At 38.5% G+C, this 16,872-nt stretch overlaps 1 protein-coding gene across 3 annotated transcripts in view; it reads right to left on the bottom strand.

Annotated features, from left to right (window-relative positions):
• Positions 1–1,815: 1,815 nt before the first annotated feature.
• The window catches only part of LOC134651001 (uncharacterized), an 82,128-nt gene continuing 67,071 nt past the window's right edge, over positions 1,816–16,872 (bottom strand). For all 3 annotated transcript variants that reach the window (XM_063505969.1, XM_063505971.1, XM_063505970.1), the window contains 4 exons: positions 16,414–16,587; positions 4,603–4,726; positions 3,452–3,562; positions 1,816–2,602 (listed from right to left, as the gene is read on the bottom strand). In XM_063505969.1, coding sequence (XP_063362039.1) covers positions 1,887–2,602; positions 3,452–3,562; positions 4,603–4,726; positions 16,414–16,587 — 1,125 coding nt within the window. In that variant the 3' untranslated portion in view covers positions 1,816–1,886. The remainder of the gene's footprint in view (positions 2,603–3,451; positions 3,563–4,602; positions 4,727–16,413; positions 16,588–16,872) is intronic.

Raw genomic sequence — 16,872 nt, 5'->3', positions numbered from 1 at the left:
CTCGAAATACCTTATCGCTTTAACAATAGAGACCATTTTAACACTGCATTAGCTACTTTTGTTGCTACTTGCACTAACTAAAACACACTTGTCTAACCTCTCGCAAAAAGGTGTCAAAGTTAGCCATTCATTTTAACTTGAAGAAAAACAATAGGTTCTAATACACAGTACGGGCCGGTACCTAAGCATACGCAGGTGTCAGTGACTGATTCAATAACATATTGTATTAGTACACTAGATACATATATACGGCCAGTCCGCCGGCGCCGAATACGCAATAATCACCACAACTCTTTACATCTACTCCTACCTTATCTAATATAAATTTTCACTTAACTAAGAATTGGCTTTGTAACCTCAATTTTATACCGATATATTTAATTTAGATTTCATAATGTCGAGGTTCGATAGATGGAAGATGCGAATTCACTTGTGCGTATGTGAAATCACGGTAAATGAAATAATTTAGACATTGAATAACTTAAGTCGCGTTTGGGTCTCCGCTCTAGATTCTAATGAGATTCTGCCTCCAAGCTGCGACTATGTTTTATAAGTGGACAGACATCGAGTAAAATATAGGGTTTCTATTCTCCCAATTTTATCATTTGGTTATTAAAACGATTTAAAATATACCTATATTTTACATCATCTGAAACCTTCGACTCTCGCGCCTAATAGTAGGTACAGTCAGCAACACATCTACACGAACGACGCCATTATATTGTCATGCATGAGATAAGAGATATTTTTGAAATTTCGTCCGTGTAGAAATAGTTTCCGATATTCCTTAATCATATCGTTCTCTTTACGTGCCAAACGCAACTCTACACTATGTTAAAAATTAGAGTAACACTTTACGTATGAAAAATCTAGCAAGTATAAGAATGGGCTAAAACTTTACAAAAATGGATAGGCCATCGTACTAGTATTAAAATTAGGCTGCGTCATCACGGGACTGTAAACGTATCAAAGCACTTATATTAGATACTGCCGGTTATTTGTACCTTACATCTGTAGTCTCCATAAAATATTGTTGGTATTTAGCATTCATACGGAATGCTAGTGGACGTAGCTTTAGATTGGCTAAATTACAAATATCGTTAAATTCTACGCAATGGTAATATGAGATGAGTTAAATTGACATTCTAAGTTCATTGTTTCGGCGAATGTCAAGTAAAACCATAGATAATGAGCTTTTCTATCTTCATATTGAATAAATATGAGGCATTATATAATGATGTTGTGATAAAGAAAATAATAATATGCCATTTCGACTAAACTGTAGTGTAAATAGCATAAAACAACGCGTTCTTCGATATGTATTCCGTCAGAAACTAAAAACATCTACTTCAATACAAATGGTTAAGGGTGAGATATTCTCATGTAATTATAAAAGATTGTTCAGCGACTTACTAAAACATTCAAAAGTTGTTGAACTCTCAAAATGACAGTGAGTTGACAATGACAAGAGGGTAATTATTTTCTACGAATTACCGTCATACGCCTGGAGTTAACCTAGTCTTGGTAATACTATAAGCTAGAGTAACAATCGGACCATAGGCCTCGGAGCTATAACAATCTACGCCAGTGGCGCGGCGTAAGCAATGTATGGAACCCGATTCTTGCTAGGATGTTATAAAACTTTTTTTTGTTCCCAGTTTACAAGTTCATCGACTTTCTTATCGTTCAAAGCTGTCGTATACTAGAGGATACAACAATTGGCCGGATGTTAGAGCGAGGCAGACTGCTATGCCGCCTCGCTTAGTCTCTTATCGAGTCGTTAAGCTCGTGACAGCACGAGCGACTTCCGCAGGTTTTAAAGAGAGTGGGATTTCGTCACGATCTAGAAACAAATTTGACGCCACGCCACCGCTACGCTATTATATCTAAGAGACGTTTGGTGTTTTCCGCTCCAGCGTGGCTTTAGCGCTGCTCTCTATGCCCGAGTCCTCGTCCCCGCTGTCCAGCACGGTCCCCTCCCCGCGGACGGGCTCTTTCACGGGACTGGCCGCCTTTTCATCATCGGTCAGTATAATCTTCTGCTCCGGATCGGCCCGAGGAAGGGTTTTCCCGAAGGTGGAGAAAGTCGGTTCCGGGGCGGGGATGTTCTCGCAGTCCGGGACGGGCAGGGCGCCGGTCTCGTCGCTCGTGCCGATTTCCGACCGGTCCGTCGCGCGCCTCTTCGGTTTGTCGAGGACGAAGTTGAACACCCTGTTGTGTTTGGGCGAGGGTATGTGCGGGCTCGGCGGGAGGTCGAGCTTGAGTTTGTCGCGCGTGTGCCGCAGGCCGCCGAGCGCCTCGCCGCCGGGGGAGCTCGGGCTGACGGACTCGCTGGAGCTGCTGTCTACGCTCCGCCACTGAGTGACGTCTTCGAGCTTGGTTTTGAAGTGTTCGTCCGTGGAGCCGGGGGTGATGTCCTCGACGCCGGAGTCCGGGGTGGTGAAGTCCAGCGAGGGCGCGAGCGGGGAGAGTGGGGGGAAGTCGGCGGGGAGGTCGAGCGGCTTGAAGCGCATGCCGGGGAAGAACTGGCTGGTGGTGGACATCACGCCGAGGCTCTCGAATGGACGGGCCGATGACGATATGAAGAAGTCCTCATCGTATTCTGAAACAACGGTGGATTGTGAAATGCATTTGATAGAGGGGCATGCGGTGTCAAACACAAAAGCTGTCACGCTGACGCCACTAATCTTTTTATATTAAGTAAGGAAATTAGATTTAACTATAATAGTTTGATGAACTTATGCGCTGAATATGAATGACTAACTGACTGTAGATTGAGGCTTGAAACTTGATGTTTGTATTTATTAATTTAATTTTTGATAATATTTTAGTAAACGCGACATTTTGTAACGTATTTTCTTTTGACATGCATGAACTATGTCAATACAAATAATTTTCACATGCCATAAGGCCAAACATATCATGGGTCAATATGTACACTTAATAACATCTACTGTACCATATGTTTTCGTGAATAAACTTTCATTTCATTTCACGTCACCAAAGTGTCAAAACTGAAATTGAACTTGATGCATATGCACGTAGGTCTATATTGCTCTGTGGTCTGTGACCGATTAATCGGTCTTTGGCGTTGAACCTGCGGTGCGGATATATCGGTCATTGGCGTCCAAAAGGTTTTGACCAAAGCGAGATAAAAAATATTTTGTTACCGTGTAACAATCTCATTGCGCAATATTTATTTATCTATTTTATTTATTTATTAGCGGCAAAAATATTTTTGCTAGGTTACCCCAATCACCCTTAATATGATGAATATACCCTAATCTTTACCGACAAGTTGTAATTTTAAGTGAGTGAGTGAGTGAAAGTTTAAGTGAGTGAGTTCAGTTTTTATCGCAGGCAACCCTATGCCACTGTATTTGCAATAAAATTACCATCATTTTGATGTATAATTCAAGCGTATTTTAACTATAGGTATTATGATAGTGACCTGCTCCGAAGGCGATGGTCCCGCGCAGGGGGTACAGGTCTGGCGGCGAGGCCGCGCCAAACAGCTGCCCGTAGCCAAGCTCCGCCTCCTCCGCGCTGCCGGGGTCCCATTCTGAAATACCACTCAGCATTTAGATCATTTCATTGACAGTGTCTTTTAGCACAATAGAAATATCCTAATCCCAAAGCACAAAACAGATACAGTACAGAAATCAATCTACATACAAAGTGCGCTCGAGCAACGCACACATAGACACTGCTCACAGACACGATATCTCGGACCGGTTGGGACCAGTCCGAGCGCGAGTGCCATCCGCTTGAGACACGCGTCTGTGAACTTTTTTGTGCAATAATGGAGAAACAAAAAAAAAATTATTATAACTGTTCAGTGGACGGTTGTTTAAATTCAACATTAAACTGTGAATTGTCGTTTTTTAAGCTACCAGTGGTTTCGGAGAGGTAAGTTATTAGGTAAGTAGGTATCTGCTTGTAGTTCGATGGTTCGTTTTAACGTTACACAGAACAGTTAGGTAGGTAGGTAAGCACCCCGCCTCGGCCACTACTATAGATACTACGAGTGCCACTACCACGATAGTTTTTTGTGCATAAGTCATAGTTAACAACCCTAGAGCGACCGCCGAGCGTAGGTATGAAAAGTGAAGTACATACATGTGATTGACTTCTGTACTGTATCTGTTTTGTGCCCAAAGACTGATATTAAAACGTATTCCAGTCTAGGGTAATATCGCGAATGAAGAGTCAATGTTTTTATAGATAAACGGCTCCCGGCTGTGACGTGCTCTTAGGCCCAAGCCGCACGAGAGTTTTTCAATGCGGGTTAAAAAAGCGTTTGAATTACGCAAATGGATACATGAGTATTTATTCACACGATGGCGGTGGCGCTTTTATCAAGCGTTGGATTTTCGACTTTAAGCGTTGGTCGTTAAATCGAATTTAGCGTGTGGACGGATTCAAGCGTTGAAAAAGCGCTCGTTAGTAAGAGGCCTTATGTACGCTCTTGTACCAGTTGCAGACAGCAATAATACCTAAATGAAAATGTTTTTTTTTTTTCAAGAAAATTGTTCATTGTTCTTGTTTGTTAACTAGCATTTTAACGATGTCGAATTGTCGACAAGTAAACTGTCGGCTGACCTGAGTATGTGGACAGGTCGGGCAGGTAGGCGGGCGAGTCTGCGTCCACGGCGGCCAGCTCACGCGGGTACTCGTACACGCAGTGGTACTTCTGCCGCTTGAACACCACGCGCTTTTTGTTATCCTGCGTAAAGAAACATGAGTAATTAAGTAGGTCAATTGTCCAGAAACTGGTAATCTAATCTAATTCTTTAAACGCAGACATATGGGATGCGTTTGCAAAATTAGACGAGAACTAAATTCAACAAGAATTAAATGTGTCTCTTAAGGCACAGCAAGTTCATGTTCTACTCGCACTGTGCCCGGGAGCGCGGATATCACGTTTTTGTAATTTTAATTTTTTGTACGGGAAAATGCCGATTTTAAGAAGCTTTTATGCAAATGTTTATAGTGCATTTTAGACCTACGAGTATGATCGTAATTTTTTTCTATCGAGCGAAAGTCAAAAACTCAGGATTCGAATCGATACAGTCCCTCTAAAAAGGCTTCAGGATTGCTAATTAAATGTATGGCAACCGTATCAGGCGTGGCTCACTCCGCGATTTCGTCGCTTTGCTACAGGTAGCTAAAAGTACATCCGTTCCGGCCCCAATTTTGGGGAAAGCCATAAGCCGCGCGTGGCGCTGTCGCCACCTAGCGGCCATATCTGTGCTGATCGTAATAGACGCGTTTTGTTAGAGAGTGAGTCTTCTGTACTTAGTACTATTATTTATTCTGTGACCGTATTGTGATCCAAAAAAGCACTACGACTTTCTAAAAACTCAGTTTTCTGTACCTACTGCACCTTCAATTTAACGATGAAACGTACCTATGCGTTTGGCGTTTGATGATACCTAAACTTACATAGCTCATAGTGGACACATAATGTGCCTTTAAGTATATAAATAGTCATCAATAAGGTAAAAAATTTTTTAATAAACTAAGTACATTAATACTATAGGTTTTCCCAAGTGCCAGACACCGCGGTAAAATCTGCCTCGTAGACGTTATTAATTACGAGTATGTTGTATCTAGATAACTATTTATAGCATTCTGATGATTTGTAAACCTTATTACAATGAGATTAGGTCGGAGGTCCACTAACTGAACTAGCTGTTTGTAATAAACAACAAATGTAATAAATAAAATAAAGCTGCAAGAATCCTAGTTCAAGGAAAACACTGCACCGACGTGTTTCTACAAATTGTTACACAAGGAAGCTTGTCATGTCTGCCACTGCCAGTGTGGCTCATGAGGTGTTTCCGAGAGGACGTCGAGGTGAGTCCTTTAACATTCAACGTTTTATACCTACATCAGACACCTAGGAATCTTAGGATTCATTTTAACAAAGCTTGTTCTCGTAGAACTAGGTTTCATTTCACAAAAGCTTGTTACCTGTAAAAGAAACGGAAGTCTTCTTTCTTCCTCCCTTTGTTTAGTTAGACGCACAAGCTTTGTTGACAGTTTGGGTGAATCAACGTTGATATATGTATTGTATTATTATGAGTATTATGACACATGATTTTAAAAACCTAGCTATTGTATGACTCCTATTTACCTAACCTCAAAGTCGACATTCAAGGAAATTCAATTAGATCAACAGTCAACACTGCGGTTAAGTACATATTTGATACTATGTTTATAATATTGCGGTATTTTTTTTGAAGAAGCAAGTTTTTTTTTATATACGAGTACCTATAAGCTTTGTCTTCTCGCAGTGTTATTAAGCTATATGTAATCCTAGCACCTTTGTAGGGCGTTCCAAAGTAAATATATTATAGGCCCTAACTAAATAGTAAGTTGCATTTTTTTTACATTAGCAAAGTCTCTTTTGACCACGGTCACGGCTACGGTTGGGACCTTGGTCACGGTTACCATTTTCTCTATGCTGTACTGCGGCGGCATCACGGTCGCATTTTTATCGCTTGTCACCATGCCTGTCGCGTTCTAACAAGCATAGTGCGAAAGTGACGGGTATAGTGACAGGCGATAAAAATGGAACAATGCTGCGCCCGCAGGAAGTTACGATTGTGATAGATGTTAGGCGATGTGGGGCAGTACTCTGATATATTTTGTTTATATTACAGTAAACAACAATGTCCTGGCTGCCAAAGATTGTGCTGGTGGCGATCCTGGCCGCCGCACTTGCTTCTCCAGTTGATGTCCGATCCCCGGAAACACACGGATCTACCGGTTCCCTGGCACCCAAAAGATCTTTTGACATACCACCCACAAAACAAGGCCCAGTCATTGCTTGCATTACGTGCGGAGTTAGTCACTGCCCGGCTGGTACTACACCGGTTTGGGCTGGATTTTTAATATGCAAGAAGAAAAGAAGTGGAAAAAATGCAGAAGTGTTAAGTTAAACGATACAAAATTTGGTTACGCTTTAGATTCGGGAACGTGCCCGACGCCCGCTCACGCTGCGCTAGTGTCTCGCTCTAATGTGGCCTAGCCTTAAAGCTCAAATTACCTAGTTATTCGTATTGAGTAGTAGGTATGTACTGATTCTAATAAAAAAAATATTAAATAAGTTGTTTTATTTCTAACAAGTAAAAAAATACGATAAGATGTATTTGTTACTTCCGCATCAGATGCGTTTTCGGAATTACATTAATTCCAGCAGAATAATAAAGGCGTAAACTTCTTTGTACACGATTAAAAGGTAAATCGTGTACGGGCTTAACATTAAGTACTAATCGTGTCAAGTTTAGAAACAATACACATTTATTATTAAGAAAAAAAAATCTTTTTACAATTCACCCTTACTTATAGGATAGGGGTTACTTATAGGATCACATACGAGTGACCGCATAGTTAACCCTAAAAATTGAAATTTTTATGCTCTATTAGGTAGGTATTTTTATTTATAGGCTATGAATAAAACAATGAAATAAAGAAAAATTATGACCAATGAAAATTAGCGTTATGATGCGTAAAAAAACCAATGTAGGAACCGCAACGTTTAAATTCAGGTATTTAATACGGTTCATATGTAGTTTTATCAGTAAGGAGCTTCTAAAAGGACGTCCCGGTAAGCTATGAAATATTTGGTATCAGTTACAACTCGTAAGTATACCTATTTATTTTTACAATAAACGCCGGAATAAATTTTTGCCTGAATAATTGTCTATGCACATTTTTTTATGCGTGTGATCTGGCACTTGCAGGCATTTTTAGGCAAAATTTTTAATTTATATAATATATGATTTATAGTTACATCTATTTGCATGGCAATACAGATGCTGAATCAGTTTACTTTTTCTTAATCTGGATATCTGTGCAATAGTGATTTACTTTTATGGCACTAATTATTAAGTTCTATTATCGGCGTCGGATAATTTTGTGTAACACGAAAACGGGCGACACTTCGCTATTTATTTCCCTTTCGACTCGATTGCTAATTAAATAATAATTATCTTAATCAAATTTACACTATCAGTTTATCTAAGGATTCTAAGGCAATGGGTTCGCACATTAGTTCTTATCGTAGACATAAGATATTTTCCTATGTAGAGGTTAGCCCAGTCAAGCTCGAGCCACTTCGTTTCGTCGAGAGAACGAAAGTTTTACCTATATAATATATAAGAACAAGACAAAAAACCGGCCAAGTGCGAGTCGGACTCGCGCACGGAGGGTTCCGCACCAATCGCACCATCAACAAAAAATAAAAACAAAAAAATCGTGTTTGTTGTATGGGAGCCCCCCTGAAATATTTATTTTATTTTATTTTTAGTATTTGTTGTTATAGCGGCAACAGAGATACATCATTTGTGAAAATTTCAACTGTCTAGCTATCGCGGTTCATGAGATACATCCTGGTGACAGACGGACGGACGGACAGACGGACAGCGAAGTCTTAGTAATAGGGTCCCGTTTTTTACCCTTTGGGTACGGAACCCTAAAAATACATCAATACAAAAGAGACTTTCGAATGTTGACAAGGTCCCTCTTTTATTACCTACATCGTTATGGCAGAACGCTTAATTCTTTTCCTTGAACGTGAGGACAAAGTTAAACAATGAAAACTTAACTTGTGTACTCGTATGAGCAATTAAAATTTACGTTATGTTATGAGTAATGATGCGTATAACCCCATTATTAGGAACCTGAAACTATAAGTTGATGTGTCGCACTCGCACTAGATAGTTTCAGTAGTAAACTGATCCTAAAAGGACGTCCCGGGTCTTGGTAAGTAAAGTAGTGCTTGCTTCAGTAGTCACAAAAAAAACCTCGTTCCACGCCCTTCCAGAAGCAAAGGTGCCCATTACGCTCGCCAAGAGAGAGACAGATAGAGAGGGGTCATGACCCTCGTTCCGGGTCATTCCTGATGCAGAGGCAGTTAACCTTTATCACTGATCAGTGCATCCTTACATTCAACTTAGTTAAGCACAAGCATGTCAACATTAAGTTTATAATCTCTTGATCAGCCAAAATTTTTCAGTAACATACGAAAGGTTATTCGCGATTCAGCGTGGCACCGCCTAATTAAATTAACAAATAATGTTTATTTTAGTTTCATACAATGGATCGGCGTGTGCTGTTCGTGTTTCTACTGGCTCTGAGCTGGGCAGTCGCATGGCCAGCTAACTCCCCACATCACTCACCTACTCTACGCTCTTTAGGAGGATTTCTATCTGGTTTAGACAAAAATGACCGCGGTCCATTAGCCAAATGTCCATGTGACCGGATTCCGAAATATGCTAAAGGAGCATTAATATGCGTGAAAAAGAAACATGCGACTGGGTGCTGAAGAACATAATACCCATCAAGAATATACATCATCATCTAAAAAATGATGTTGTGATTCTCACCAACAAATGTTCTGAATACTATAATTATGTATTCAACAAGAACTACAAACCAAGCAGTGGTAATATATTTTTGCTCAGTGCTGTACGAGTACATGCATATTGTAATTTTAATTTGTAAATTTTTTCAACAAATACACTCACATGTTAAACATTGACCAAGTTTTTCAATGTCATTCTGCCAACACTATAACCCACAGAAATGACTGCCTGTTCCTACCTACTTTTTTAATTTGGGGGGGGGGGTCAGTCAAAATACTTTTACCGTGCAAACGTCACAAATTCAATTAATAAACCGCGACTGACGCAAGTCGCATGACATGCATTCAACCGTCTCTGTTACTCTGTACGAAATAAAAAGAGTCAGTTTATTGTGTGAGACATCATGAGCGTCTGCATTAATTACTTTTTAATCCTTGTGCGTGTGTTGGTGATATCATCATTCGGTTTAAATAGCTGCCTGTACAGTATGGATTATACTTTCTTCAGCCAGCTGCTTTAAAGAGGACGTGCCGGTAAGTCTTTGTTTTGATATATATTTACTATGTGTGAAGTGCGTGGAAGGGGAGATCAAGCCACGACAACGCACGGCGTGGGAATAACGTGAAATTTCAAGGGACATGTTCATACAATTTGACAATTGACAACTGTCAGATAACTATAAACTATGTGTCCTATAACCGACAGCGCGGCACTAGTCTTGCACAGAGCGAATACGTTACCATATAATAAATACATAGTACCTATATACTAGTATTACTGCCTAAGACAATGCCGATCTTTACAAACAAACAATTTGTTTTTGTTTGTTTGTAAGCATACTTTGTTTTTGTTTTCTACTGAAGGTTTACGAATTATCACTATTATCAGACAGATTTACACTCCTCTTTTATAAAGTTATCTGTCTTTATTTGGAAATAAGGGGTTATAGTCACGACTTTCATTCTACTTTTTTGTGGCCTCAATAATCAGGTAACAAAACAGAAAACCAATCTATTGGTATACCCTGTTTATTGTAGACGCATACAGCGTCCACAAAATCATACACACTTTACCTTACCTATTGAAATGAATGTGCCTCATGTGACGCAAAGTGATGACTGTTTTACCCCAAATGACTAATATAATGAATCTTTATGATTGACTCAGTATATTAAATTTGTATTTGATATTCCAATATTTTTCAGAGAAATGTGTCGGTGTTCGCTGTTGGTGTTACTGCTCGGGCTAAGCTGGGCGGCCGCGCGATCCACTCAAAGCGATGACATCAATGTCAGCATCGGACAGTCTTACATACCCCCAGACTTGTCAAAAGACATTGCCTACAAGTACGACAGCGGGGTGATGGAGACTCTATCGAGGCAGCGTCGTAGTCTGCCGGCTAGTCCTATATATAAATGTCCGACCGATCGACATATGATAGATATTGGGAATGGTCATTTTATATGTCAGCAGAGACGAAAGCATGTTAGGAGACATTAGTAAAAAAATGTACAGGAGAGGTCAAACACATGTGGAAATGATTTGGGCATTTTTTTAAAGAAGCTGATTCAGATCCAGTCACAGGCACTGGAGACTTATATCAATTTATAAGTAAACGAAGTTATCGATCTTTGTTTTGTACTATTATAGCAGTTTGTCTAAGAACCTATTGAAATTATATACTTACACTAGCTGTTGCCCGCGACTTCGTACGCGTGGATTTGTATATTGGTGGTTATATATTCTACATTAGCTTAGAACATTATGCAGCAAAAGATCGCAGTAGGACGGTTAATCATTTGTTAATTATTAATATTACAACGCATGATACTTGTCTTTCACAACCTACGAAGCTTCAAGCCCCTAACTGAATAAAATTGTTCTCGATATAATCCCTCTCAACCAGAAGATTTTCATGTCCTCTATTTAATAAAACCTACTACTTAACTACCTATTTACGAAGTTTGAAGTTCCTAGCTTTAAATAAAATTTGAACCCTATACAAACTTTCAACCCCTTTTTAACCATTATAGGGGATGAATTTTTAAAAACGCTGAAATTACTTTTCTTGTATTTTAATAATATGCCCATATACAAAGTTTACAACGATTCAAGTCCCGCACTCAAATGAATGTTTGACCTCCATACAAATCTTCAACCCCTTTTTCACCACCATGGGGATGAATTATCAAAAACTCTGAAATTAGTTTTCTTCTCTTTTGATGAAATACCTTTTTACGAAGTTTCAAGTTTGTTTGCAACTTTACAAACTTTCAACCCCCTTTCGACCCTTTAAGAGATGAATTTTAAAAACGCTGAATTTACTTTTCTCGTATTTTAATAAAATGCCATTTTACAAAGATTCAAGCCCCGCACTCACAAAAATGTTTGATCTCCATACAAACTTTTTACCCTCTTTCACCACTTTGAGAGATGAATTTTCAAAAACGCTGAAATAAGTTTTCTTCTCTTTTAATAAAAGTTCCTAGCTTAAAATAAAATGTGAACCCCATAAAAACTTTCAACCCCTTTTTAACCCTTTTAAGGGATGTACTTTTAAAAACGCTGAGATTACTTTTCTTGTATTCTAATAAATGCCTCTGTACAAAAATTCAAGCCCCGCACTCACAAAAATATCTGATCTCCATACAAACTTTCAACCACTTTTTCACCACCTTCAGATATGAATTTTCAAAAACGCTGAAATTAGTTTTTTTTTCAGTTTTAATTTAATACCTTTTTACGAAGTTTCAAGTTCATAGCTTAAAATAAGATTTGAAACCCGTACAAACTTTCAACCCCTTTTTAACTCTGTAAGGGGATGAATTTTACAAAACGCTAAAACTACTTTTCCTGTCTTCTAATAATATCCCCAAATCCAAAGATTCAAGTCCCGCGCTCGACAAAATGCAAATACAAACTTTCAACCCCTTTTTCACCCCCTTTTCAGGATGAATTTTCAAAAACGCTGAAATTAGTTTTCTTGCATTTTAATTTAATACCTTTTTACGAAGTTTCAAGTTCCTAGCTTAAAATAAAATTTGATACCCGTACAAATTTTCAACCCCTTTTTAATCCTGTTAGGGGATGAATTTTACAAAACGCTGAAATTACTTTTCCTGTCTTCTAATAATATCCCCAAATACAAAGACTCAAGTCCCGCGCTCGAAAAGATGTTTGATATCAATACAAACTTTCAACCCCTTTTTCACCACCTAACAGGATGAATTTTCAAAAACGCTGAAATTAGTTTTCTTGTATTTTAATTTAATACCTTTTTACGAAGTTTCAAGTTCCTAGCTTAAAATAAAATTTGATACCCGTACAAACTTTCAACCCCTTTTTAACCCTGTTAGGGGATGAATTTTACAAAACGCTGAAATTACTTTTCCTGTCTTCTAATAATATCCCCAAATACAAAGACTCAAGTCCCGCGCTCGAAAAAATATTTGATATCCATACAAATTTTCAACCCCTTTTTCACCACCTTAGGGGATGAATTTTCAAAAACGCTGAAATTAATTTTCTTGTATTTTAATTTAATAACTTTTTACAAAGTTTCAAGTTCCTAGCTTAAAATAAAATTTGAACCCTATACGAACTTTCAACCCCTTTTTAACCCTATTAGGGGATGAATTTTACAAAACGCTGAAATTACTTTTCTTGTCTTCTAATAATATCCCCAAATGCAAAGATTCAAGTCCCGCGCTCGAAAAAATATTTGATATCCATATAAACTTTCAACCCCTTTTTCACCATCTTAGGAGATGAATTTTCAAAAACGCTGAAATTAGTTTTCTTGCATATTAAAAATATATCTTTTTACGAAGTTTCAAATTCTTAGCTTAAAATAAAATTTGAACCCTATACGAATTTTCAACCCTTTTTTAACCCTGTTAGGGGATGAATTTTACAAAACGCTGAAATTACTTTTCCTGTCTTCTAATAATATCGCCAAATGCAAAGATTCAAGTCCCGCGCTCGAAAAAATATTTGATATCCATACAAACTTTCAACCCCTTTTTCACCACCTTAGGGGATGAATTTTCAAAAACGCTGAAATTAGTTTTCTTGTATTTTAATTTAACACCTTTTTGCAAAGTTTCAAGTTCCTAGATCAAGATAAAATTTGCACCCCAAGACGAACTTTCATCCCATTTTTAACCCCCTTAGGGGTTGAATTTCCAAAAACGTTGCAATTACTTTTTTTTTGTAATCAGCTATTATGCTTTTCTAAGAAGTTTCAAAGCATTTGTAATGGATTCAAACTTTCAACCCCTTTTTAACCCTGTTAGGGGATGAATTTTCAAAAACGCTGAAATTACTTTTCCTGTCTTATAATAATATCCCCATATACAAAGTTTCAAGTCCCACACTCACAAAAATATTAGATCTCCATACAAACTTTCAACCCCTTTTTCACCACCTTGGGGGATGAATTTTCAAAAACGATGAAATTAGTTTTCTTGTATTTTAATTTAATACCTTTCTGCAAAGTTTCAAGTTCCTAGATCAAAATAAAATTTGCTCCCCAAGACGAACTTTCATCCCCTTTTTAACCCCCTTAGGGGTTGAATTTCCAAAAACGTTGCTATTACTTTTTTTTGTAATCGGCTATTATGCCTTTCTAAGAAGTTTCAAAGCATTTGTAATGGATTCAAACTTTCAACCCCTTTTTAACCCTGTTAGGGGATGAATTTTCAAAAACGCTGAAATTACTTTTCCTGTCTTATAATAATATCCCCATATGCAAAGTTTCAAGTCCCACACTCACAAAAATATTTGATCACCATACAAACTTTTAACCCCTTTTTCACCACCTTGGGGGATGAATTTTCAAAAACGCTGAAATTAGTTTTCTTGTTTTTTAATATAATACATTTTTACAAAGTTTCAAATTCTTAGCTTAAAATAAAACTTGTTCCCCATACAACCTTTCATCCCCTTTTTAACCCCCTTAGGGGTTGAATTTTTCAAAATCGCTTCTTATCTCTTGTACACTTTATAAATGCAACCTAGTGTGCAAATTTCAACTTTCTATCTTTTGTAGTTTCGGCTCTGCGTTGATGAATCAGTCAGTCAGTCAGTCAGTCAGTCAGTCAGTCAGTCAGTCAGGACACTTGCATTTATATATATATATATAATATATATATATATATATAGATAAGAAATACATTTGTGCGTTTGCAAATATATTGTTGTTATTTTAAATTAAAATGCTATACCTAATTTAGCCATGTCCTTTACTTTTGGGTAGAAGGCTAATTTAAATCTATCCTAAATCTTTAAAATAATATCTAAAAAAAGCGGCCAAGTGCGAGTCGGACTCGCCCATGAAGGGTTCCGTATTTAGGCGATTTAAGACGTATAAAAAAAAAACTACTTACTAGATCTCGTTCAAACCAATTTTCGGTGGAAGTTTACATGGTAATGTACATCATATATTTTTTTTAGTTTTATCATTCTCTTATTTTAGAAGTTACAGGGGGGGGACACACATTTTACCACTTTGGAAGTGTCTCTCGCGCAAACTATTCAGTTTAGAAAAAAATGATATTAGAAACCTCAATATCATTTTTGAAGACCTATCCATAGATACCCCACACGTATGGGTTTGATGAAAAAAAATTTTTTGAGTTTCAGTTCGAAGTATGGGGAACCCCAAAAATTTATTGTTTTTTTTTCTATTTTTGTGTGAAAATCTTAATGCGGTTCACAGAATACATCTACTTACCAAGTTTCAACAGTATAGTTCTTATAGTTTCGGAGAAAAGTGGCTGTGACATACGGACGGACAGACAGACGGACAGACGGACAGACAGACAGACATGACGAATCTATAAGGGTTCCGTTTTTTGCCATTTGGCTACGGAACCCTAAAAAACCCGGGTGACTTATGTTCTCATGGGTGCTTGAACTTATCAAAGTCGTTTTGGAGTTATAAATACGTGTATGTTACAAATACGCGAGTGATTCGTTTTAATATATTTAATATACCTGTGTCTCACGGAAGTTTTGTTATTAAAATATCCAATATTTGGTTGGGATGACCGTCATAGGGCAATAACTCTTGTATTTGTTTACGTACACTCTGCCCACACAATCAGAAAGGAAGACCTTCGCTTCCTTTTGAACCTTCTATAAATGGAGTATGTGTACAAACGCAACTGTTAGAAACGACGAAAGAGCTTGTAGACGGTTTTTAATCTAAGTCTAGCTTTAAGATTACTTTGCATGCTATTGTATAGCAAAATATGTCTTCGTACTGGATTTTTTACCTACTTACCACCTATTAAGTACCGTACCATATTTTTCATCACACTCGCTCAGTAAATGTGGAATTGCACGCAGGCTTAGCGGGAGTAATAGAAAAAGCGTTTTCCCCAGGGAGTAATGTAGTTTCTAGTACCATAATTAACAGTTCTTTGTCTTTATACTTCATTTTTGCATCGCAAGTGTGATGAAAAACATTGTGTGTAACTCGGGGCGTAAGAATATTGCAAACTCGAGTCTATAAATCGCTCCGGCAAGCCGTCGCGATTTAACTTACTCTCTTTTGCAATATTTAACTTACGCCCCATGTTGCACAATGTACTATTATTCGAATAAAGAACTTTTACTTTACTTCCCCACATTGCCCTTACTCGTTTTTTTACGTCTTTTAGTCAGTCACAATAAAAAAAAGCGCTGGTGGCCTAGCGGTAAGAGCGTGCGACTTGCAATCCGGAGGTCGCGGGTCCGAACCCCGGCTCGTACCAATGAGTTTTTCGGAACTCATGTACGAAATATCATTTGATATTTACCAGTCGCTTTTCGGTGAAGGAAAACATCGTGAGGAAACCGGACTAATCCCAATACGGGCCTAGTTTATCCTCTGGGTTGGAAGGTCAGATGGCAGTCGCTTTCGTAAAAACTAGTGCCCACGCCAATAACTGGGATTAGTTGCCAAGCGGACCCCAGGCTCCCATGAGCCGTGGCAAAATGCCGGGACAACGCGAGGAAAAATGATTAGTCAGTCACAATAAAATAGTAAACTAACCTGTGAAACGGGCAGACTGCGTAGCGAGGACTTGGCGGGCTCGGCGCGGCAGTCCCACGAGGACGGCACGAACTCCACCTCGTCGCCCTCCGAGCCCGAGCCGGAGCCCGAGCCCGAGCCCGAGGCGCTGCCCGAGCCCGGCGCCGCGCGGCCCGAGGACCCGTTCGAGCCGCGCTGGCAAAACGTACATCTCAATATAAGCAGACATACATCAGTCAAATCTTACAAAAAAATCTCCTAAAAAATATAGAACATCGTGACGCAATGTTTTTAACACGCTTTTATTAGGTCGACCTGGGGCCCATTTCTCGAACGATATTAGACTAATATTATTAGTCCACGAACTGTCAAATCGTATGGGTTGCCATGACAACACACTAATAATATTAGACTAATGTCGTTTGAGAAATAGGCCCCTGTATGTAACTAACATGTAATGGAATCTTGCAAGTTAAATTT

Source organism: Cydia amplana, chromosome 9, assembly GCF_948474715.1.
Source record: "Cydia amplana chromosome 9, ilCydAmpl1.1, whole genome shotgun sequence".
NCBI classification, from domain to species: Eukaryota; Metazoa; Arthropoda; class Insecta; order Lepidoptera; family Tortricidae; genus Cydia; species Cydia amplana.
Note: the sequence above shows the minus strand (reverse complement) of the source record. Positions and strands in the feature narration are given on the sequence as shown.